Genomic DNA, 23380 nt, shown 5'->3' with positions numbered 1-23380 from the left:
TTTTGAGGGTGGTTGGTTTCTGTGCATATTTTTCTAAACACAGCGTTTTCATTTGCATTAAAAGTTATGCTGTAGAAAGTCTTTATTGACAACTTGTAAGACCTACAGCTTCACCTAAAGAATACAATAAATAAACCATATACAAAATCGCTGTCTCTTCCTGGTTATGACCAACCCATAAATTAGAAAAATCAGGATGTCAGGCCTGCCACTGTCTCCAGAACTGTCTTCAAGAGCGAGACAAATGCCTGCAGGGCTTCTAGCTTGTTTTCAGTCTGCTTCACTAACATCTGCATCTCTGCACCTCCTGCGTCCAGCTGCAGCTCAGTTAGGAAAAGGCAGCCTGTGTCATCCTGTGCCCCTAGGTAGACTTTCCATGACTGTGAACCAGGCTTGCTCATTGCAATAGTCTGAATATGGACCATCTGCAGGGCAGCCTGCAAAGTCTCTGGTTGCACGGATTCCTGCCAAGGAATGGCTTGCTGGCAGCCAACAGCCAGGTTTAGCCACGTCCTCTCAAACTGCTCTGCAGTCAAACATAGACTAGATATTAAGGTGAGGCTACTGGAACTGGCATTAGGAACAGGGTCCTTCTCCTTCTTTTCCAATATCAGCGGCACTGAAAAAGAAAGAAAGGCCATAATATTTACTTATTATTTATTACATACATTTGTGTACCATCAAATCATCTGACTCACAGAGGTATGCAGCAATAACATCTATTAATACATAACACTAAACTCATCTTTCTAATCCTCTGTATAAAATGCATTGTACATTAAAATCAAAATCAAGATTCAAACTTTAATCATAAAAGCTACCCAGATCCACCATTAGTTTCCAAAGATTATCTGAATAAACTAATGTTGACAACTTTGCAAATACCCAGTACCTCAGGAAGTCGGCTATTCCATACTGTTAGGGCCATGAATGAAACATATCATAAGAACATAAGCAGTGTCTCCTGGATTGGATCCTTGCCCCATTTAATCTGACAATATGTTCTCAGAGTGACCAACTAACTGCATAAGGAAGACCATTAGTCTCCTAGTAGATGTCTATATTCTTTCTCTGGGTCCACATTCTTGTTTCTTATGTAAGAAGGAGAGTCTTAATTATATCTACAGGTAGGCCTTGACTTCCAACCTCAATGCAGACTAAAATTTCCATCATGAATCATTGCGGTCCTAAATCAAGCGGGACCCGATTTTATAACAATTTTTACAATGGTCATTAAGTAAATAACATGGTGGTTAAGTAAATCCTGATTCTCTAATGTATGTTATTTGGTGGAAATCTGTAAAAATGGTTGTAAATCTTGTTCATGTGACTGCAGGATGCTGCAATTAGTTTTAAATGCAAGCTGGTTGTCAAGCACTTGAATTGTGATTTTGTGATTGTAGGGATAGGAATCTGAATCTGAATCTGAATCCCTAAATACATAAGGGTGTCTAGTCCAAGAAGGAGTGTAATTACCACAACAGTCAAAGCTGAGTAAAGGCTCTTCTGCCATGGTCTTGACCTGCTGCTCTAATGCAGGAGAACCCTGATTCAAGGACCTCCAGAGGAAATGCAATTTTGCACAAAATCAACCATGAAGTGGCATCAAGCTAGATTGTTTGCATAAGAACATTAGGTCTCTTTTGCTGGGAGTCTGAGTCTGTTTTGTCAAATCCAGTCCTTCACAACTTCCAGAAACTGAAAAAGGACCTCTATTGCATCTCTTCAGGTGACAATATAGAGCTGAACAACAGCAGCATATGATAATGTCTTACCTCAAACTAAAAGATGGATCAGTTTCATATAGTTAAATAATATGGAAGAGAGAGAGCCAAGTTCTGTGGAAATTTGCAGTAGAGAAATTACTATTAACAGTATAAGCTGTTAATAGTAATACTATATGCTGTTCTTATCATGAACATGAACATTGCAATAAAAAACTTTATGAAGCGAAGAATAACTTGTCAATCAGATGTTCCAAAGATGCTTTTTTCAAGAGGCTGATTGGACCTGAAGAAGCTTCTTGGATGAGAAACAAAACATCTTCAAAGAAAAACCAGAAAGTCCAGTTGCCTCTTGAAAAAAGTACCTTTGGGACAACCATGACCCGGATGACTGAGAATTTCCATAAACTAATATCTAATTTTTTTTCAATGAATACTCTGGCTATCCTTATTAGGATAAGTGAGCACAGGAAGAATAGGAAAGTAACTAAAATCTACATGTGTCTCTTACCTTTGCCTTCTCTTTTGGAATCATCTGTGCTGGAGTCTGCACAGTGGAGATCAACTACTCGACTAGCTGTTATAGCTGCCCATTGATCTTTGCCATAGATGGGCACCAAGGAATTAAAGTCATGGACCCATTCGTTAATGGAACTTTCAGTCTGCTCTTCTAAAAGGCGGAGAGAACGATCCGATGTTGGACTGCATAGAATTCCTTTTGTTTCTTCCACACCAGCTTGTAATAGGCGATAGTAAAATAATGCACGGTCCCGAACTGCCATGTCTTTTTCCTCCTCTGGATCACAGACACAAACATTTGGCAACAACAACAAAAATAAGCACTTGGCTTTTAGTACTGCATTCCAAGAGGTCTCTCCCAATCCTTCCCTCTTTCCTTTAGAACCTGTTAAGATATCTGACACTAGCAGTACAGACAGAATAGAAAAATACTTGTGACAAAATAGTTTGAGATTTGGTTAGAAAATCTGTCTGTCTGTCGGTCTGTCTATCTTTGCATATGCCTTTCAACAGTAACTGTAACTGTTGTCGTTCATCTAATTCACGATACAGCAACCACCATAGAAGTAACAGACTTACCAATGCAGTAATAAAGCAATCGCCCCAGGGTATCCTGACATTCAGCGGGACGTGCTATGAAGAGCCGGGCCACAGCCGTCAGTAGTTCCAGCTTGACAACTGAGAATGGTTCTGATTTTACATTCTCCACAAAATCTTCTAATATATAAGGGGCATTGGGAATTCTTTCTCCATGTACACCCAGAAGCCAGATTAATGCTTGCTTTCCCTAAAAAATTAAACCATTAAAACATTTCGCATTCAGTACTGTTGAGAACACTTCACATACAAAGCCTCCATGTTAAGGAGGTACATGTTACCGGTAGTCCTTAACTTACAAGAGTTTGTTTAGTGACCGTTCAAAGTTACAACGGCACTGAAAAAAATTACTTATGACCATTTTTCAGTTACAATTTTTGAAGCAACCCCATGATCACGTGGTTAAAATTCAGATGCTTGGCAACTGGTTCATATTTATGACATGAGAGTTGCTGTGTTCCAAGGTCATGTGATCACCTTTTGCAACCTTCTGACAAGCAAAGTCAATGGGGAAGCCAGATTCACTTAACAACCAGGTTACTAACTTATCAACTGCAGTAATTCACTTAACAACTGGTAGGGACAGTTGTAAAATGGGGCAAAACTCAGTTAACAAATGTCTTACTTAACAACAAATTTTGGGCTCAGTTGTGGTTGTACTTTGAGGACTACCTGTATTTGAGCAAATAGGAACAGAAAACATGTTGAAATAAATTCTGAGGCTGCTGCACCATGTGCCTGCTTCATAATTAAAATCTTAGGATCGGTACCAATTTAATTTGGAGAAACAATATTATAAAACACTACTTGTACTTTGTCATGTGAGTTAAAACTCTAAGAATTTTAGTACTCATAATCTTGAATTTTTCAAGGATTAGAACATAGAATAATAGGAGTGCAAGTCATCTTGTAGGTCTTCTATCCAATCTCCTGATTGAACAGGAGACTCCATACATTTTGGACAAATGTCTAATCTCTTCTTGAAAACCTCCGGTGTTAGAGCACCCATAACTTCGGGAGGCAAATTGTTCCACTGATTAATTGTTTCCATTGTTAGGAAATTTGTCCTAAATTCTGGGTTGGATCTCTTTAATAATCTTCCTATTATGGTTTTATTTTATTTTGTGAGATTATGCCAATACTAGCAAAGATTTTTGTTACAGCCATATTCCATAATATCCAAGGCTACTAATTTTACATTTCTGTGATTAAAAATTGGTAAGATAACAAATTATTTAACTTTTTTTGCTTTTGGGAAGGCAAGATTAAAATAGAATAAGGGGTAGAAAAATAAAATTTTTATGCAGGTGTATCTTCAGATCCTCCTAAACTAAATGATTTTATGATTGCTTACGCTAACAACTCACTTATATACAATAAAAGTATGCTCTTTTTTTTAAACTTTCAGACTCAATTTTAGATTTCATCAACAGAATAGAAGAGAGGCAGATACAATTATAAAATGCATTATATTACAGCTGGAGGCTGCTATACCAGAAATGAGGGTTTCATACAGAACTCTAGATTACAAGATGCATTTTTTGCTTCTGGAACTGGACTCAAGGGTTTTGAGTCATTTGATTTACAAAAAGCATTTTCTGTTACCTCACTGTCCTGGATGATCTCTTCACAGCCAGACAAAGGCTGGGCCACACACTCTATACACTGTGGACACAACCATACTAGATCTCGGAACACCTGTACTACAGCTGTAGGGAAATAGATAACAATATATTTATAGTATAACACTTTTTGCTCAAAATGATAACATCTTAACACCATCAAAACCCGAGTGGAGTAAGCTTCAGATTAAGGAATAGTTAAAATAGAATTTTCAGCTAATAAAATTAAAATGCAATAAAATCCTAGCAAAATGTATTTTCACTATTTACCTAAAATACAATAAAATGCTAGACCTGCCTCAGAAGGAAGACCCGTGATTAGGGTGCTGCCACTAAAACGGCTATGTCTGATTCCCTGACCATCACCGAAGGCGAAACGGTGATTGAGGAGATGGCATAGCTGATAGAGAGGATCATGCACAAGGAAAAAGGTCTCCCATTATTCTAAATAATAAATAAATAAATAACTTTATTGTCATTGTACGTGTATACACAGTATACCCATACAATGAAATTCACTTAACACCCAAAGACCAAAGACACATAATAATCCCCAAACACACTCCCACCCACCACAATTCCCCACCCCTAAACCACCCAAACATTCACACAACAGACCAAGTAATACTGTCCAACAGCTCACTGATGGTGGCCCTTTAGTTCATTGTTGAATGCAATTATAGCTCTGGGATAAAAACTATTCAGAAAACGTGTGGTTCGAGTTTTAATTGTTCTGTATCTTCTGCCAGAAGGCAACAGTCCTAAAAAAATTGTAAGCAGGATGGGAAGAGTCTCTGAGAATGTTATGCAACTTTCTCAAACAGCGAGATTCGAAGATGTAGTCCAGGGCTGGTAGCTGGAGTCCGATGATATTCTGGGCAGTTTTAATGGTTCTCTGTAGAGCTTTTTTGTCCGCTACAGAGCTGCTCCCCTACCATGCAAGAATGCCATGTCAGGACACTCTCAATGGTGCTGTGATAGTAGGACAGAAGTAGATGCTGAGGTAGATTTATCTTCCTGAGCATTCTCAGGAAGTACAGCCTCTTCTGTGCCTTCTTCACAAGCATGTTAGCATTCATAGTCCATGAGAGGTCCTCCGAGATATAAATGCCCAGAAATTTAAAACCAACCACCCTCTCCACCTCCTCATCATTTATGTACAATGGTAGATATACATCTCTCTCCCTCCTGAAGTCAATTATAAGTTCTTTAGTTTTTGTGGTGTTAAGTGTGAAATTTTCATTATACCACAATGTCAGCCCTTGTACTTCCTTCCTGTAAGCAGACTCATTATTAATGATCCCCACCACTGTTGTGTCATCCGCAAATTTAATAATTGCGTTGGTGTTATACAATGGGGTGCAGTCATGCGTGTACAGGGAATAAAGGAAAGGGCTTAGCACACAACCCTGGCGGGCTCCTGTGCTTAGTATCAGAGAAGAGGAATGGTGAGATCCCATCCTTATGTGAAGTTACATGGAGAATTCTAAGTGATACCAATACCCTGAATTGCTTTCAGAGTTGAAATGGAAGCCCATGGTATTTTAAAACAGGTAGCATAGGAAAAAAATGGCAGGTTACATCTTTGCAGCACCGCTAGTTAAGAACAGCTTTCTAGGCAGCCTCATAGAAAATAAATAGCAGGAACCGAATCTGGGTGGAACTAAGGCATATGATCTGGGGCCAGATCTGCTCTCTCCAAGAATAGACAGCTAGATATGTAAAACACTCTTAGCACTGAGCAATCACTTGGTCATCCAGGAACTATGACAAATTGAGGAGACTCCCAAAGATGCAAATTCTTCTAGAATAGATTTCTTTTCCCATTTGGAAAGTCTATTTTTACCGAGCAACATTTCTAGCTTCTATTGATTAAGTTTCTCTTACCAATTCAGAGTTGTGGGGGGTGGGGACGGAGTCAAAATGAGCGAAGTTACTTTAAAAAATCTTAAAAGCATCAGTGGTTTAAACATGAATACCTGGTGTATTAGCATCCCACATGATTTGGGGCAGTGTCTCAAGTGAGGAAATGGAAGATTTATGTCATTTAAAAATAGCAATTACTATGGACTGTGCTTTTCAGATTTAAAGACAAAAAAAATATGATTTGAAATAACTATCAGTGTCCTTGCCACACCTGTTGAAGTTCTTTAATTAAGAAAGTGATAAGAGTGTTCCACACCCACATCTTGTCCTCATTGCAAATTATTTATTTTCTTGGCCTCTATGTGATCCAGGAAAATAGGCAGTTTCTTTAAGGAGGCACCAACTGGTACCATGTATTTGCCCCTACTCACTTGGAAGCAACTTTTGGATTTCTTCTATATTTAGAAGAAATTATGTCGCATCTGATCGAAGAGGCTAAATCTTACAATGGTGCAAATCAAATATGAACCAGAAAATCAGGAATAATACCTGATGTTATATGTTCTTGCTTCAGCTCAAGGAGTTCTGTTAGAATCCTCACACACTGATCTGAGTAGGTTCTTGCAATATTTCCTAAAAAATAACAACAATAACAAAACAACAACAAAATATCACACATATGACCCAAAGTTCTCAAGATTGCTTAATACTGTAATTCCTTAACCTGGAAAGAGTGATCCAGCAATACACAGATATTTCTAATAGTAGTTCTCAGTGAAACCTAATCTTATGCAAAATGGGACAAAATGGAACAGTTTTGGGAACAGTAATATTAAAGATAAGACTATTCTAGGCAGGTTATTGGACCACTTAAGGAAGAGAACATGAATAACTTTCATAAGTTAAGCAATAATACAGCAAATTGATAACCAACATTCAATGTAACTGAATGAAATGAACTTCTCTCTGAGACATTAGATTTAATCCCACCTTTAGTTTTACAATTCAATGCAATAGGATATCAAATGACTCCAAAATTTAAGAAAACTTAGGAGTGCAGTAAAAAAAAGCTTTCTTAAGAAAAGTTCTTAAATTTTGGAGTCATTTGATATGAAATAAAGACTAAAGCTGCTACGCTCTTAAAATGCAGTGGAATTTACTTTCGAGCAAACATACTTTCTTAGTTATTATGAGTGTAGTAACCTGTGTTTTCAGAAATATCTCAGCTGGCAGGGATCATAGCAAACATATTCAAAAGTCTGGCCTAACTTTGAATTGCTTCGTTTTCTAGTTTGACCATACTTTGCTTCTGCCTTTGAAGCATATTTTTTGTTCTGGAAAAGATTGTTCTATCCACACTTATAAAGACAGTCATATTCTTTTCTATCCCAAAAAAATACTAGCAAATGCAGAATTCGCAATATAATTGCAGGGGAGAGGAGTGTTGTGTTATATTTGTTTACATAGAGATTACAACTTTGGTATACATGTATTTCCCTGCTGGAGGTTTTGCATTAGAATACTAGCAGTCCACTTACCTATAGCAAATATTGCTGCCCGGGCAAGCTCTGCTGACACATCAGTGCAGTAGTCTCTCAGTTCCTCCAATATATGCTGAACATTTTCATCATTCACCAACTTGCACAGCACTTCCATTTTCTGGCACTTGATATAATGTGGTTCCGAGTAAGAACAGAAGAACTTCTTATATTGGCTACTGAAATGGCCAGGAAGGCTGTCTATTATCTGGCGCACGTGACACAAAGCAGTGAAACAGAGTTCTCTACTCCCAGATGTGCATGCTGTTAGGAGTGGACCTTTAACTCTTACAAGCACATCTGCCTGGACATGTGGGAAGTCTCTAGCCAGCACCAAGAAGAGTTTTGTGGCAGCCATCACTACACTGGAACTGCTGTTTTTAAGGTATCCATCGAGTAAATTCAGGATATCAAAAAGCTCTTCTTCACAGCGGGGTTTGTATCGTAGCAGAAAAGTCAACACCTCACTCTGCCCCCACTGATCTAGATCTGGCATCCTGCAAAGAGGAAAAAACCAACACAAATGGTGATGCAGTGAAACTATAGCTTCGCTCTCCCAATCTGCAAGCCACTTTTTCCATTATTTCATCAATATTAAACTTAAATATATGAATCAGCAACATGAAATGGAGGGATATGACCAAATACTACGACAATATACTTTAAGTAAATTTTTACTTAGCCCTCGACATACAGATATTTCAAAATTTTAAAGAATAATACAAATATATATTTGAATGACAGATCATCTCCCTTAAGCATAAAAGCTGGCAGAATGACTTTGGGCCACTTAGTCTCCTTCAATCCAACCCACCAAACTTTGTGGGAAAATTAGGGGGCAGGAACATGGGGTGCATTAACGTTCTCAAATAGATACATAGATTTTTGTCATCTGTTTGATCGTGTCCAATAGATATAAATAAAAAATGGGATAAATGTATTAATAACAATAATATCATATTTGCTATGTATGTCCCTATAAATCAGATGAGCAATCATATATTATCTGTGAGCACTGGGTTTACAAGCTGACTGATAATTTTATTTAAACTGTATATAATCGCAAAGGGTCTTTTATATTAATACTCAAATGCTTTAAAGCCAGAACTAGTAAACAATTCTGCAGAGCAAGTAATTATTTCAGCTGCCACCATGTAAAAATGAAAGACTATGTTACATCACACTATATCTGAAGGTCTTTTCAATGGTGGATTCCAACTTAGGCACTTCCTGCTGAGAGAAGTTGCCTTCTTGTCAGTAGGTTATTTCTGTTCAAGCAGCTGTTTACTATTTAGCTGCTCTGTCAATCTCTTGAAATAAGACTTCACTATTTTGGTATTCTCCCACAAAATTATTTTTGATTAATTCATGGTGTATTTTAATTAAATGTTTTTATTTATTTATTTATTTTATTATTGTTAGCTGCAATGATTGCTTTTTTTGGCAAAAAGGTAGGTTATAAATGCAATAAATTAATACAGAAAATATTAGCATTAATTTGACAAGCATATGGTTTTCACAATTCAAAACACAAAGGATAGTGGAGAACAATACCTCTAGTTTACTCAAGAATTTTGGAGGGGAATGTACCTATTAAGAAGATGGTGGGCAATGGGTTTGTTGATGACAACTCCTCCTTCATGTGCCAGAATTTCCTCAAGAGCCCTCAGACAATTTACCACCACGATAGGATCCTGATCCCGAAGCAAACTATATAACTCATTAACTAGTGCACCATCTGCAGAAAGCACAACAGAAAGGAAGTCAGAAATACTTCTCTTTTCATCGGCAATAAAATGCTGCTTTTAACAGGATGTATACAAACATAAACAATTATTATTTAATGAAAACAATCTGGATGTTCCTCACACTGTTGTTGGTTAAAAGAGCTGGGTCTTCATCCAGACCTTTGGTGAGGAAGAATGAGACCCCTCACTTCACTGAGTGCCTTATTTTATCTTTCTTTTATTGATCTTATTGTAGTTTATTGGATTGTTTAAGGAACCCAGAATTTCAGGCAAGTTTATAAATAACAAATATGAGATTGCTGAGAAGAATTTCTAGCAAATAATTATGGAGCAAGGTAGGAAGAATTGTATCCAGCAGAATGTGTCTTCTGTGAAGGGGAGATCACCACACCCTACACACAAAGTAGAACTGTTACAACATTCATGACTAACTTTCTCTTTATAGCATCAAAACTATATGCCACACATTTATTCTAATATGAAAGGAGAGGTGGGATTGAAAAAAGAATGGAAAAAATGTGTTTATTTACCCACTTCACAGTCTCCTTGGAGTTTCTGCATCTTTGCACAACCAAGAACAGCTACTCTCCTTACATAAGAAGCTTTGTCTCGTAGACCATTCAGGATTGGCTGCTGAATATATTCTTGTATGCCAGGCATCCTAGGAACATTGTAGGCAATCAATCTATAAATTCTCATAAAACACTAAATTGATGCCCTCAATACTTTCAATAAAATATTATTAAATAGCTGCATTAGGCTCCAAAGATCTGATAGCAAAAGAACAGTCTACATAATTCAAGGGAAATTCAGTCTTGGCCAGCAAAACAGAAAGCTCTTTAAATGTGTCCCAGAACTAGGAGGGAAGTGCTATTTGTAGTGATGTCTTACTGATAAGAGTTAGATTCAAGAAAAAAGAACTGAAAGCTCCTAGTTCAGGTCATGAGTTATTGACCCCTGTATTTGAGTGTATTACACAATATACCCTTCTCTCATATGTGATGACTGTGAAGGTCAGAGTAAGCAGTACATTTTCTTACCTCAGACTGCACATGCTGCGCAGGGCCAGACCTCTAACCATAGGGTTGGGGTCTGAACAGTCTTTGCACAGAGTATTGATAGCTAAAAGAGCTAGATCAGGCTTCAAGGGAGCGTATGTACACATATACAAGTACACTAGTTTCTTCTGAACAATGTCTATGGTAGCACTAGCTTTAACCATCTCCATAAAAACACTGGACACATCTACACCTTGGGTCATATGCCTGCAAGAAAAAGATCAGAAAAATGTAGATACAGCAACGGAGATGTCATATTAATCTACCTGAAAACCCAAAATATTGTATGACTTTTTAATTATTATAGTCAATACATATATCATAACAAGTTGTCACCCAGAATGTGTATATATCTGTGCTAATACATTCAAAGTTTTATTTGTATTCCACCTCAGTGCAGTAGGTTAACTGCAAACAGTCAAATTAAGTTCTGCACCACAAAACCTAAATTCTTCACCTGGAGCATTTTATGCTTACTTTTGACTACATATTACATTCTTGACATACTTTATTTCACTGTGATCCTACATTTTCCAAAGTATCAGAAAAGATAAATCAAGAAATATGAAATATAAATGTGTCAATTTATATACATTATTAAGCCTAGCTATTCAACACCAGGTCAAATAAGAACATTTCAACAGTTCTCTTAGAAAGCATTATTAGATGCAGTTTTGATAGAAGAATGTAAGGAGAAGATTGTATATCCATAATAATATGATGTTTACCTAATACTTTTTATACTTTGCAATATATTGACAACAATTAATAAAATTTGACAAACCAGAAGGAAAATTAAATAGGATTTTCAATTAACGAGAGCATGTTTCAAATGTCTTGGATATTTCTTTGACCTGTTTAAGAAAGTTTTTTTAAGTAACATTTGCCAAAAATGAAAATTATATATGAATTTTCATGTACAGATTATAAGATTAAATTATTTAACAGTTTAACAGAGTTGGAAGGTACCTTGTAGGTCATCTAATCCAACCCCCCGCCCAAGCAGGAGACCCTACACCATTTCTAACAAATGGCAGTCCAATCTCTTCTTGAAAGCCTCCAGTGATGACGCTCCCAAAACTTCCGAAGGCAACTTCTGTTCCATTGGCTGATTGTTCTCACTGTCAGAAAATTTCTCCTTATTTCTAGGTTGAATCTCTCCTTGATCAGTTTCCATCCATTATTCCTTGTCTGGCCTTCAGGTGCCTTGGAAAATAGCTTGATCCCAATTTTATTTATAATTGGCTAAGATCCACAGCACTAGGACTTTGCACGCTAATGTTCTGCACTCTTGAAAAGTAAATTAACCTATTGAGATGTACCAGACTTTTCTCAAAAGGATTGCAAAATGAAATTCAAAAATATGATAACGGAAGGATATTCTTGTCAATGGTTTTCTTATATACAATTAAGAGAAAGGTTTAAAGTGGATAAAATACATAATGGTTTGAACAAAGTAAAACTGAGTTTAAAATAGAATTATACACTAATGATAAACATATTATTATTAAAATGTATAAACATTATATATTGTTTTATTTATTAGCTTTAAACTTTCCTGATAGTTAATTTTGTTACAATATTATATAAACAACTATCGAAAACAATTTTTGCATATATCAATTTAAAAACTTTCAGCATTTCGGAAGACCAATTATAATTGACAAAATACAAGAAAACTGTAGCATAACACAAGCATCTCAGCACAGACCTGATCACTCGTTGGATAACATTCCTATAGCGAAGATGGTCAGTTTGCACATGAGGGTTGGACAGGGCTCTCTTCAGCTCCTTCACTGTATCCTCTGAACCAAAGTATGGCATTGTTGAGATTCTAAACCCTTTGGCAGTACCGCTTGTTGAAGAACCTAGGATAGCAGTCACAAAGGTAGATGCGGTCATAGAAAGAAAACTGAGCATATCATTTGTATTCCATTCTGCCCCTTTCAATCTCTTGTTTTATCTTTTCTTACAACAGAGATTTATTGCCTTTATTATGTTTACCAAATAACTCTTGGTGACAAAAATTTCCAACACACTTTCCTCCTCCTATTTCCCCCACAAAAACAACAAACCTATGAGGTTGATTGGGTTGAGGGTGACTGGCCCAAAGTCACCCAACTGAGTGACTTAGACATTTCATGGCTAAGGTGGAACTTTAACTCACAACCTCCTGCTTTCTAGTCTGATGCCTTAACCATTAGACCAAACTGGCTCTCAATTTGACAGTAACAAGCATGGCATTTTAGCATGCAACAAGCTGACAAGTCTCTGTTCCAAGGAGCTTACAGCAATTAGAATACAGTAAATATAAGAGCTATAATAGAAAGGCAAGAAAACAATAAGACAAGAATAGCAGCATGTAACAAATAACTAATTACACTTGGTTTATCGAAGAGTAGCTATGTTAGACTTTATTGTACTGTAAAAACAATAAAATATATAAACAAAACCAAACTAACAAATTATCACTTTTTGGCAAATCACTTTTCATCAGATGAATAGTTCCAAGAAAGAGGTATTAAATCCATAAGTAGGTGATACTTCACAGGTAGTTCTTGACTTACAACCATTTGTTTATTGACTGTTCAAAGTTACAGCAGCACTGAAAAAAGTGATTTATAACCGGTCCTTGCACTTACGACTCTAGCAGCATCCCCACAGTCACATGAACAAAATTTGGGCCCTTGACAACATGTACTGTAAGCTATTAAATTCAGGGAACACTTCATGATATAAGATACTGCTGGTAGGTACAAAGTTAGGAAGGAAGGAAGGAAAGGAAGGAAGGAAGGAAGGAAGGAAGGAAGGAAGGAAGGAAGGAAGGAAGGAAGGAAGGAAGGAAGGAAGGATGGAAGGAAGGAAGGAAGGAAGGAAGGAAGGAAGGAAGGAAGGAAAGAAGGAAGGAAGGAAGGAAGGAAGGAAGGAAAACTAAAAAATAAAACTTATCTGCCACAACAAAAATGAGGGTTGTATAATGAACACAGTCATTGTATACCATTGTTGGTATGAAACTACATTTAATCTTAAACACAGGAAAGAAGCTGATTTCCTTGCTCTGAAAACACAAATATTTTAAACCCCAATTTATTATTTGTTTATGATGATGCCCACCAATGCTTTGGTCTGACAGAAAACAAAAACCGAAGCATTACAACCTCTATATAACCAGGCAACTAGAGAATAAATGGAGTGAATGCCCTCGAAAGTCCAATTTTGCAATTTACCGCCTTCGAAGGGAAGCAAGTTCTGGGAAATACAGAGCTCTAAGTGGAGGAAGACAACACTCATGAAAATCTTTTAAAAGCTGTAATACAATTTTTCGTTCCTCAAATTCAATGACATCCGGCAATACAATGCAGGGCAGTTCATTTGTTTGGCAGTCCCATAAAGGTTTACATTATCTTAATCGTAAAACATTTCCGGGGCTTTTTAGCTTAATATCCCGGTGCACTAAGGAAGAGGGAGGATCAGAAAGCAGAAAAAACCTCAGATATGCTGTAGGGTCCCAATACGCAATAGTAGCAGGAAGTATCGTTATATGGATTATTACTGATCTACAGCGGAGTACACGGTAAGGTTATCCCGAACAGCCGCAGCCTCCTCTCTTTTTTTTACCGCCCCCCTTTTGCAATGCAAAAGAATCCTGGTTTCCTCCCATGACAAACACTACGCAGGCTTTGCTGCTACCTTTTGCTTGAGAAAGTAAAGGTTGCTGTTGCCTAGTCACAGTTCCGCAAAATCCTGGATTTTTCTACTGTTTTTTTATTTTCTGTCTCTTTAACAGTCTTCTCAGAGGAAAAAAAAAGAGGCTTCAAGGTATCCTGGAAGTTTCGTCTTCCGACCATGGAATTAGATATCCATCTCAAGTTTTGCACGCCTATTGGCCGAGTAGCTTTAAAATGTATGGCCTTCAACTGAGGAATTCTGGGAGTTGAAGCCCACACATCTTAAAGCTACCAAGAAACACCGGCCGAGGGCTCACGACGGGAACCGTCACATTATGACTCTACTGCGCATGAGCTTCCCGACAGGTCGATCATGGGCATGCGTTTAGCGTCTTGGTTGGCTCTCAATTTTTTCTTCTCCGGAGAGTGCCGCGCATGCTCGTTTGTCCCGATGTCTTATGGGTGAGCGGGTGTTTGGATTCTTTCGTTCTTTGGCGGGAAAAGCTAGTAGTACATGTGAAATACATTTGAAAAGTGACAGTAACAGAGTTGGAAGGGACCTTGGAGGTCATCCAATCCAACCTTCCTGCTCACGCAAGAGTCCTACAAAGAGCTCTCTAATACCCCCGATCGGGACGCTCCCCGGGTAGACATTTTTGCATCTGGGAAAAGGAGAACCATCCATTTCTCTGCTGCCTTCTCTTTCCTGTGCTGCAAGTCTACGAGAGATCACAGTAAGCTTTCACGTTGCTCTCTGCAAAATGATTTCGGGAAGGGACGGGGGTGGTTTGAGCTCCCAAATAAACTTTTCTTTACAGTGCTCGCCGAGTCATGAAACAGCAGTGGTAAAGTGCCGGACCGCGGGAGCCGCAAACGTTTTCTGCGCTGGACCGCCTTCTCCTAAATCTCTAACTGGAATGCTAAAATGTCAAAAGGTTTAGCTTTCACACGACATTTAGGCCATTTTTCATTAAAAAGAACAACTTGAGGATCTCCTGGATGTCATCTCAAATACTACTAATAACTCATAGAAGAAGAATGCTGCAGGGAGAGAGCCAATCTGGTTTAGTTTAGTTTAAGATGACCACTAGTTGATGGTGAGTTCCAGTGCCACCTTGGGCCAGTCACCCTCTCTAGCCCTAGGAAGGGGACAAGGGCAAACCACTTCTGAAAAACCTCAAGAAAACTGCAGAACTATTTCAGAACTCTGGCTTGAAGGTATATGCACACAAAAATGTTGTAGAGTCCACAGTTATTACATTGCATTCCAGTAATAATCCTCAAATAGTTGTAGAGTTATGTAACAATAGGGATCTGGAATAAGTGGGGAACATCTGGTATATATTGCACAGATTGTGTCAATCTGTGAATGTGTCATGAAACACAGTAATTGAAGTCCTAAGTGCTAAGTAAGAAAGACAGCATATTATACTATATTGCTACATTAGGTAAAGGTTCCCCTTGCACATATGTGCTAGTCGTTCCCAACTTTAGGGGGCGGTGCTCATCTCCGTTTTAAAGCCGAAGAACCAACGCTGTCCAAAGATGTCTCTGGTCATGTGGCCAGCATGACTGAATGCCAAAGGCACACGGAACACTTACCTTCCCACCAAAGGTGGTCCCTATTTTTCTACTTGCATTTTTTATGTGCTTTTGAACTGCTAGGTTGGCAGAAGCTGGGACAAGTAACAGGAGCGCACCCCGTTACACAGCACTAGGGATTCAAACTGCTGTACTGCCTACCTTTTGATTGACAAGCTCAGTGTCTTAGCCGCTGAGCCACCGCGTCCCTTCATTGCTACATTACCTTAAGCTAAATAAAGTTCTAAATAAAGTACATTACCTTAAGCTAAATAAAGTTCTTACTGCCAGTGGATATCAAAGTTTGGAATTTTACTGATGCATGAGTTCATCTTAACTTTTCTGCGTTTTTTTTTTTAATATTCAAATTCATTGTTTTTATAGGAGCTGGAGTGATGAATGGGACTCTGATTGCAGGCACACCCATTGCGGTAGATTTTTGGAACATCAGGAAAGCTAGGCAGGCTCGCTTGTTCTTTCTTTCTCATATGCACAGTGACCACACTGTGGGGCTTTCCAGCACCTGGAACCAACCTGTTTATTGTTCGCCTGTTACAGGTCAAATTCTACATCTCAGGCTGAAGGTACTTAAGTACGTGTAATTGTTCTAATGTTTCTCTTAGCTTTTGTTCTCCTGGTGTTGCTGAAATAAACATTCTGACAAACCTATCTAGTGTTCATAATGCTGGAAAATGTACTTCAGCATCATTTAGCATGCTATTCATTTTCTTATCTTTTTGACAAAGTCTCACGCTGATTCTACTATGTCTTTGTTTGGATTCTAGGTAGCTAAGCAATGGATCTGTCCTTTGGAAGTGGGAGATAGCCATGTTGTGGCTTTAGATGATATTGGCAGAGAGACCATGACAGTGACCTTGATAGATGCTAACCATTGCCCTGGATCTGTCATGTTCCTTTTTGAAGGGTACTTTGGTGTCATCCTCTACACAGGTATGAACTTCCTTGTTTTTAAGAAGGAGGTGAAGTACATTTTAGATTGCAACTATGATTGTCCTTCCAGTAGAAGAGAGTGTTGCTGAGTGTTGAACTATAAAGTCCTTGTTGCTCTCAAGCTTGGTTGTTTGCTTGTACAGCAGCTTGCCCCTGCTAGTGTTGGTGGAGCTGTGGTTTTCTCCTTGATAGTTCTAAGGACGCTACATGATTTCCCCTTGTGGTATAAATTTGTCTGAATCATGACAATCATGTGTTCTCAGCTGCTTTTTTTGTTTTTTCCTCTTTGATGCTACCTGTAGAAGCAAGCTCTAAAAGTATGACCTCTGATTTCTCCAACAACAGAATTATATGGTATAATGTCTGAGGTACAGGCCTGGATGTAGAAGAAATTTTAAATCCACTTTGTATCAATACATATTCAGTAGTTAGCTGAAAACTAGTAAAGTATTTTACCAGTAATTTTACAAGACTCAATGAAATATGAATTTCACATTGAAAAACAGTTTAGAAGATTTACAACATTGCTTCCTTCTAGAATAACTAAAAATATGTATTCTTAATTAATTTAGGTTTTTGCTTCCCAGGAACATTTTCCCCTGACACTCCCATTATATCTGTGTCTTATCAGGTGATTTTCGTTACACTCCTAACATGCAGCAAGATCCAGTTCTAAGGAACTCAAAGTTTATCAATTTCCTCTATCTGGATAATACTAATTGTCGCCCTGAAATTATCTTACCATCCCAGGAACAGGCCATTGAGCAAATTAAAAAGTTGATTAGGGACCATCCTGATCATCAGGTGAAGATTGGTAAGAAGATCTAATTTTTCAGACCTAATTGAATGGAAAGAAGTCATGGAGCTTGTTCTTTGATATGAGAATCCTTATGTTTTAAGTGTGAAAATTTGTCGTTTATCTATATTTGCTGCTGCTGACGTATGCTGGCTAGCCTGCAACTCTGTGTCCCTATTGGAGGACAGCAGTTTTTCTTCTTGCTTCCTCATCCTAGCTGCTTGGCTGCATGTTACAGGCCCAGCTTTCTCAGATTCTCTATTATTATCTGTCTGCTGTAGAGGGGAAAGGATTCTGGTAGGCATCACAGCACCCTTGATTGTTAGTTGAGATCTCAGCCTGTCTTCTGGCTCGATCCTCTCTCTCTCCTTATTGCTAGCCACCCTCTGCAGAGCGGGAAGAATTCTGGCAGGCCTTGCAACACCACTGGTTGCTTGTTGGAATCTCGGCCTCTCTTCTGATGTTTCTCTCAGTGCAGTGCAGGTCCCCAAATACTTGATAACCTAGAGGCGTCGTCTCGTCTCGTCGTGTCATCCTGAAAGGATGATAGTATAACCATACTGCCTGCAGACAAAGGCAATGCTATGGTGATAATGAATACGGTAGATTATGACAAAAAGTTACTTGAGCTCCTCCAAGACGTTACTTACAAACCCCTAAGCACTGACCCAACCACATATTTAGAAAAAACTACCAAAGCCAAGATAAAGGCCAGTCCCATAGATAAAGAAGTTCAACAAACAATCATTCCCAGAGAGAAGTCATCGAAATGTCCAAAACTATATGGCCTCCCAAAAATACATAAAGAGGGCATACCCCTCAGACCTATAGTCAGCTCTATAGGCTCTCCGCTACAAAACTTGGCTAGATACTTAGCCAAACAATTACAACCATTTGCAGAATCGATTGATTCCTATGTGCAGAACTCATATCATCTCATAGAAATTCTGAGAAACCAACGCATAGGGCAGGGTGACCTACTTGTAAGCTTCGATGTGGTCTCATTATTCACCCAAGTACCCGTTACAGAAGCTCTAGCAACGATCAAAAACAAATACCAGCCACCAAACCACATCATAGAATTGGCAGAGCATTGCCTATCTAACACCTACTTCATGTACGGAGGGCAAAGATATAAACAAATGCAAGGGGCACCAATGAGGTCACCGCTCTCCCCAGTTATTGCCAATCTGTTCATGGAAGGATTTGAAATTAAAGCGTTGGAACAAACTATCTATAAACCAAAATTATGGCTCAGATATGTAGATGATACGTTTGTCATCTGGCCTCATGGAAAAACAAGCTAGACAATTTTCTAGCACACTTGAATAACATGCACCCGAAGATAAAGTTCACTATGGAAATGGAGAATGAAAATCAACTCCCATTCCTAGATGTACTAATATATAAGAGAACTGATGGCACCCTAGGACACAGTATTTACCAAAAGAAGACACATACAAATCGTTACCTGAACGCACACTTACACCATCATCCCTCACAAATAAGTTCAGTGGCAAAAACTTTAATCACTAGAACTAAATGTCTAGCAGATGAGGCACATGTACAAACAGAGCTTAAGACCCTCACAGAAGTATTAATGGAAAATGGGTTCCACGAAAATAGAATTAGAACTATAATCCAGCAAGGGACAGTAGGACAGAGCAAAACCCAAGAAGAAGAACAGAATATGGGAACTGCCATCCTGCCCTATATAAAAGGGACCACCGATAAAATTAGTAAGATATTATGGAAGCAAAAAATAAAAACAGTGTTCCGTACAGATAGAAAAATATCGATGATGGTGAGAAACCCTAAGGATAAAACTGAGTTGGAAAACCAGGGGATATACGAAGTGCCATGTGCCTCCTGTCAGTCATCTTATATTGGACAGACAAATAGACGAATAAGTGTACGTTTAGAAGAACATAAAAATGCAGTGAGGAAAGAAGAGCAAACTTCTTCTTTGGTACAACACATGAAAGCCACGGGACACAATATTGATTTTAATAAAACCAGAACAGTGGCGAAAGAGGAACATCTCAACAAAAGAATAATCTGGGAGGCCATCGAAATTGAAAAGAGGCCTCAGAATATGAACAGACGAGACAACGCCTCTAGGTTATCAAGTATTTGGGGACCTGCACTGAGATAAACTCGAGTGTTAACATCAGAAGAGAGGCAGAGATTCCAACAAGCAACCAGTGGTGTTGCAAGAATTCTTCCTGCTCTGCAGAGGGTGGCTAGCAATAAGGAGAGAGAGAGGATTGAGCCAGAAGACAGGCTGAGATCTCAACTAACAATCAAGGGTGCTGTGATGCCTACCAGAATCCTTTCCCCTCTACAGCAGACAGATCATAATAGAGAATCTGAGAAAGCTGGGCCTGTAACACGCAGCCAAGCAGCTAGGATGAGGAAGCAGGAAGAAAAACTGCTGTCCTCCAATAGGGACACAGAGTTGCAGGCTAGCTAGCATATGTCAGCAGCAGCAAATATAGATAAGCGACAGCTCCGACCTCGCAACAGAGAACCCATAGCTTCCAAACGAAACATGAGCCTGAAGATGACAGGGTTGTGAGCCTGTCGAAACGTTGCTATAAGAGAGACTTTTAAAGTCACTGGTAGGATTTTAGCTGAGTTTTTAAAGGACCTTGCAGAGTGCTCTGTAGGGATTTTTAGAAGATTTTAAGCTGGGATTTTAACCAGAGTTTTAAACATTTTAACCAACTTATTTACAATGACACGGGAAAACACCCGAGATTTTAATTTTTTGCATATGCACACCCGCGAAAACTTAAGAAGACATATATATGTGTATATATATATGTGTGTGTGTGTATGCATATATGTATATGTATAGGTCTTTGGTTATTCGGGTTTTCTCCCGCGTAAAATTGGATTTCACGCAGGAGAAAACCTGAATAACCAAAGACCTACATACAAACACCCGCGAAAACCTCAGAAAACATATATATATCTATATCTATCTATATATCTATGTATATATCTATGTAGGTCTTTGGTTATCCGGGTTTTCTCCCGCGTAAAATTGGAAATGTCTTGGCGACGTTTCGACGAAGTCTCATTCGTCATCTTCAGGCTGGTGTTTTCGGCTTCGTGCTCCTAGAAGCACGAAGCCGAAAACGCCAGCCTGAAGATGACGAATGAGACTTCGTCGAAACGTCGCCAAGACACTTCCAATTTTACGCGGAAGAAAACCCGAATAACCAAAGACCTACATACAAATACCCACGAAAACCTCAGAAAACAAATATTTATCTACACACATACATACATACACACACACACACATATGTGTATGTATGTTTGTGTATATATGTGTGTGTGTGTGTACGCACACACACACACACACAATGGAAAAGCACAGTTGCATAAGGTTGCCTGGTGATTCATTAGACACTGGAGCAAGAACCCACCAAGGGAAGGTGTAATGTTTCAGGTTTTTTAAGTCTTCCACTGCTAAGCCACAATTATTTCAATAGTTAAATACATTCCATTCTGAAGATTGAATTACTGTAAGTGTTAGACCACCTGGCTTTTGAAACACTAACAGGTGTTTATCATCTTTTAGGTACATATAGCTTGGGAAAGGAGTCACTTTTGGTGGAACTGGCCCAAGAATTTCATACATGGATTGTGGTGAGTCCCCAGAAGTTGGAGCTTATGCAGCTGTTGGAGATTGAGAATGTTTTCACTTCTGAAGAAGGAGCTGGATGGATTCATGCTGTGGATTTTTCAGAAATCTGCAAAGAAACAATGACCAACTGGAATCGGAATCATCCAACCATAGCTATTCTCCCTACCAGCAGACCAGTGAAAATCAGACACCCTAATATGCATGTTGTTCCTTATTCTGACCACTCATCTTTCCAAGAACTATTAGAATTTGTAGCTTGGCTAAAGCCCTGCTCCATCATTCCTGTAGTGAAGAATGAGGCATGTCAAGTATATTTTCAACAATACTTGAGCTCTGAAAACTATTCACTTCTGGAATCTAAAGTTCCAGAATCAGTTAAACAAGTCAAGCAAAACAAAAAGAAAGAAAAGCTGATAAAACTGCTCAAATTGTCAGCCTCTCACCATGCTCCAAGGGGAGTTTGCTTTGACTCGCCTGAAAAATGTACTGGACAGAATGAATATTACCCTGAAACAGAAATTTCTGAGCAGTGCTGCTCAGAATCCACAAACGGAACTGTGCCTTATTCTAGACAAGAACAGTGTGCTCAGTTTCCACAGTGTGAAGAGAAACAGCAAGAAACAATGCTAGAACTATCAAACCTTAAGAATGACCGAGTACTTCCTGTGGTAGAGTCAGAAAACATGTTTTCCACCAAACAACAGCTGAAAGACAATGCTGACAATGAATTGAAAACGTGTCACACAGTTGTAACATCAACATGCACATGCATTTTCTCCAATGACAGAAAGGATACAATCTCCAGACTAGAAAGAGTTCCTTCTTCCTGTGAGAACAGAGACTGTCTTGCTCAACCAGTCTTGGACAATGATGTCTTCTCAACAGCATCACAGCCTGATCAAATTCACAGAGTGGCCAGTCAACAGGTTTTAAAAAACCTTTGTCATGAATATAATTTATCTCCCTTAAATTTCTCAAAACGAAAGTCCCTAGAAAACTTTGATTTGCAAGTAGAAAACTACTTAAAAAGAGGAAGAGTATCAATAGGCATAGAGTAATATAAACTTGCATTCTGGACAAGAACTTACAGGAAAAAGCAAAATGTCTGATCAAGTGCCAAAAGAGGGTAGCTATGGAATAATAATCTGATTTTCAAGTGAGGCATATCTGCGTCCTTCCCCCACCTGCTCCAGTTACTCATTAAAATAGATCTGTCTGATCCATTTTGATAAAAAGTGAATCTTCAGTATTAACAGCATGTCTCTTCACTTTTTAGGTTTTCTCCTATCTTTTAGGGCTGCTTATTGGTATTAATTCAGCTGAAAAATCATAGACCCCTAAATATGTACTTTTGTTGACATAATTGGGATTGTTTTTTAACTGAGGGGCAATCTGTCTTTTCATGACTTATTCACTACTGAAATCTTTCCTGTGAATTAACAATATTTCTGAAAAAGGAATGTGGTTTGTCAGTGATATATTTATATTTTTCCGAATAAAATTTTAAAATGAAAACTAATATTTTCCTTGGCTTTTTTTTAAAGGAAGCAAACAAGAGACTTAATCAAACTGACTACTCATGAAAAATTGTCTCTGTATTAAGAAATGATTTATAGTGCATTGGTGGTATTTAAATGTTAAAATAAATTAATGTTAAATTGAAATAAATACATTAATTTCTCTCAGTGGGGTCTGACACCAAGGTTTCACTGTAACTATAATTCATTTAAATTTAAAATATTTACTACTTTTGTTGATATTAATAGATATTTTTTCTCTGGTGTAATTTGAGATACCATACTTATTAAAAATTGCTATTGCTATTTTGGCACCGTTGGACTAGTGCAGGGTTTCTCAGCCATGGATTCAACTTGTGTGGACTTCAGCTCCCAGAATTCCCCAGCCAGCTTAAGAAGTACACACATTTTAAAGTTGCCACAGCTTAGAAACACTGGTCAAGAGTGTTGGTTTCTGCATAAAGTTATTTATTCTTTGAATGTGATTTAGCCTTCTATCAGGCTAATGAGCTGATGAAATTAAGAGATAATGTGGAA

At 38.3% G+C, this 23380-nt stretch overlaps 2 protein-coding genes across 7 annotated transcripts; one reads left to right on the top strand and one right to left on the bottom strand.

Moving 5' to 3' along the window:
* Positions 1-51: 51 nt before the first annotated feature.
* Positions 52-14497, bottom strand: AP4B1 (adaptor related protein complex 4 subunit beta 1). Of its 2 annotated transcripts, none has more exons than XM_034414269.2 (11): positions 14363-14497; positions 12384-12540; positions 10655-10879; positions 10145-10275; positions 9457-9604; positions 7867-8363; positions 6878-6961; positions 4446-4549; positions 2823-3030; positions 2236-2520; positions 52-619 (listed from the first exon to the last, which is right to left on the bottom strand). In XM_034414269.2, exons 2-11 carry the CDS (start codon positions 12494-12496, stop codon positions 192-194), a joined length of 2223 nt encoding a protein of 740 aa, XP_034270160.2. In that variant the 5' UTR covers positions 12497-12540; positions 14363-14497; the 3' UTR covers positions 52-191. The 2 variants fall into 2 exon arrangements, with proteins under 2 accessions (XP_034270160.2, XP_034270159.2); XM_034414268.3 differs by lacking the exon at positions 14363-14497 and adding an exon at positions 13900-14025.
* On the top strand, positions 14107-22841 carry DCLRE1B (DNA cross-link repair 1B). 5 transcript variants are annotated; one of them, XM_087889361.1, is made up of 6 exons: positions 14826-15074; positions 15159-15558; positions 16306-16505; positions 16707-16872; positions 17504-17686; positions 21261-22841. In XM_087889361.1, exons 2-6 carry the CDS (start codon positions 15435-15437, stop codon positions 22382-22384), a joined length of 1797 nt encoding a protein of 598 aa, XP_087745487.1. In that variant the 5' UTR covers positions 14826-15074; positions 15159-15434; the 3' UTR covers positions 22385-22841. The 5 variants fall into 5 exon arrangements, with proteins under 5 accessions (XP_087745488.1, XP_034270163.1, XP_087745489.1 ...); XM_087889362.1 differs by lacking the exons at positions 14826-15074; positions 15159-15558 and adding an exon at positions 14107-14246; XM_034414272.3 differs by lacking the exon at positions 15159-15558 and having other exon boundaries at positions 14672-15074.
* The last annotated feature ends 539 nt before the right edge of the window (positions 22842-23380 follow it).

The sequence above is a fragment of the Pantherophis guttatus genome, chromosome 3, assembly GCF_059756535.1.
Source record: "Pantherophis guttatus breed Tessera chromosome 3, ASM5975653v1, whole genome shotgun sequence".
Classification (NCBI taxonomy): domain Eukaryota; kingdom Metazoa; phylum Chordata; class Lepidosauria; order Squamata; family Colubridae; genus Pantherophis; species Pantherophis guttatus.
This window is presented reverse-complemented; position numbering and strand designations above follow the sequence as displayed.

Coding starts and splice junctions, on each gene's coding strand:
- AP4B1 (XM_034414268.3), bottom strand. CDS start 13,963: ATGAGTGTTGTCTTCCTCCACTTAGAGCTCTGTATTTCCCAGAACTTG. Junction 3,031..4,445: donor AGATCATCCAGGACAGTGAG/GTAACAGAAAAT, acceptor TTAATTTTTTAG/GGAAAGCAAGCATTAATCTG. Junction 620..2,235: donor TTCCAAAAGAGAAGGCAAAG/GTAAGAGACACA, acceptor TTTCTTTTTCAG/TGCCGCTGATATTGGAAAAG.
- DCLRE1B (XM_087889361.1), top strand. CDS start 15,435: ATGGTGAGTTCCAGTGCCACCTTGGGCCAGTCACCCTCTCTAGCCCTA. Junction 15,559..16,305: donor TTCAGAACTCTGGCTTGAAG/GTATATGCACAC, acceptor TTGTTTTTATAG/GAGCTGGAGTGATGAATGGG. Junction 16,873..17,503: donor TGGTGTCATCCTCTACACAG/GTATGAACTTCC, acceptor GTGTCTTATCAG/GTGATTTTCGTTACACTCCT.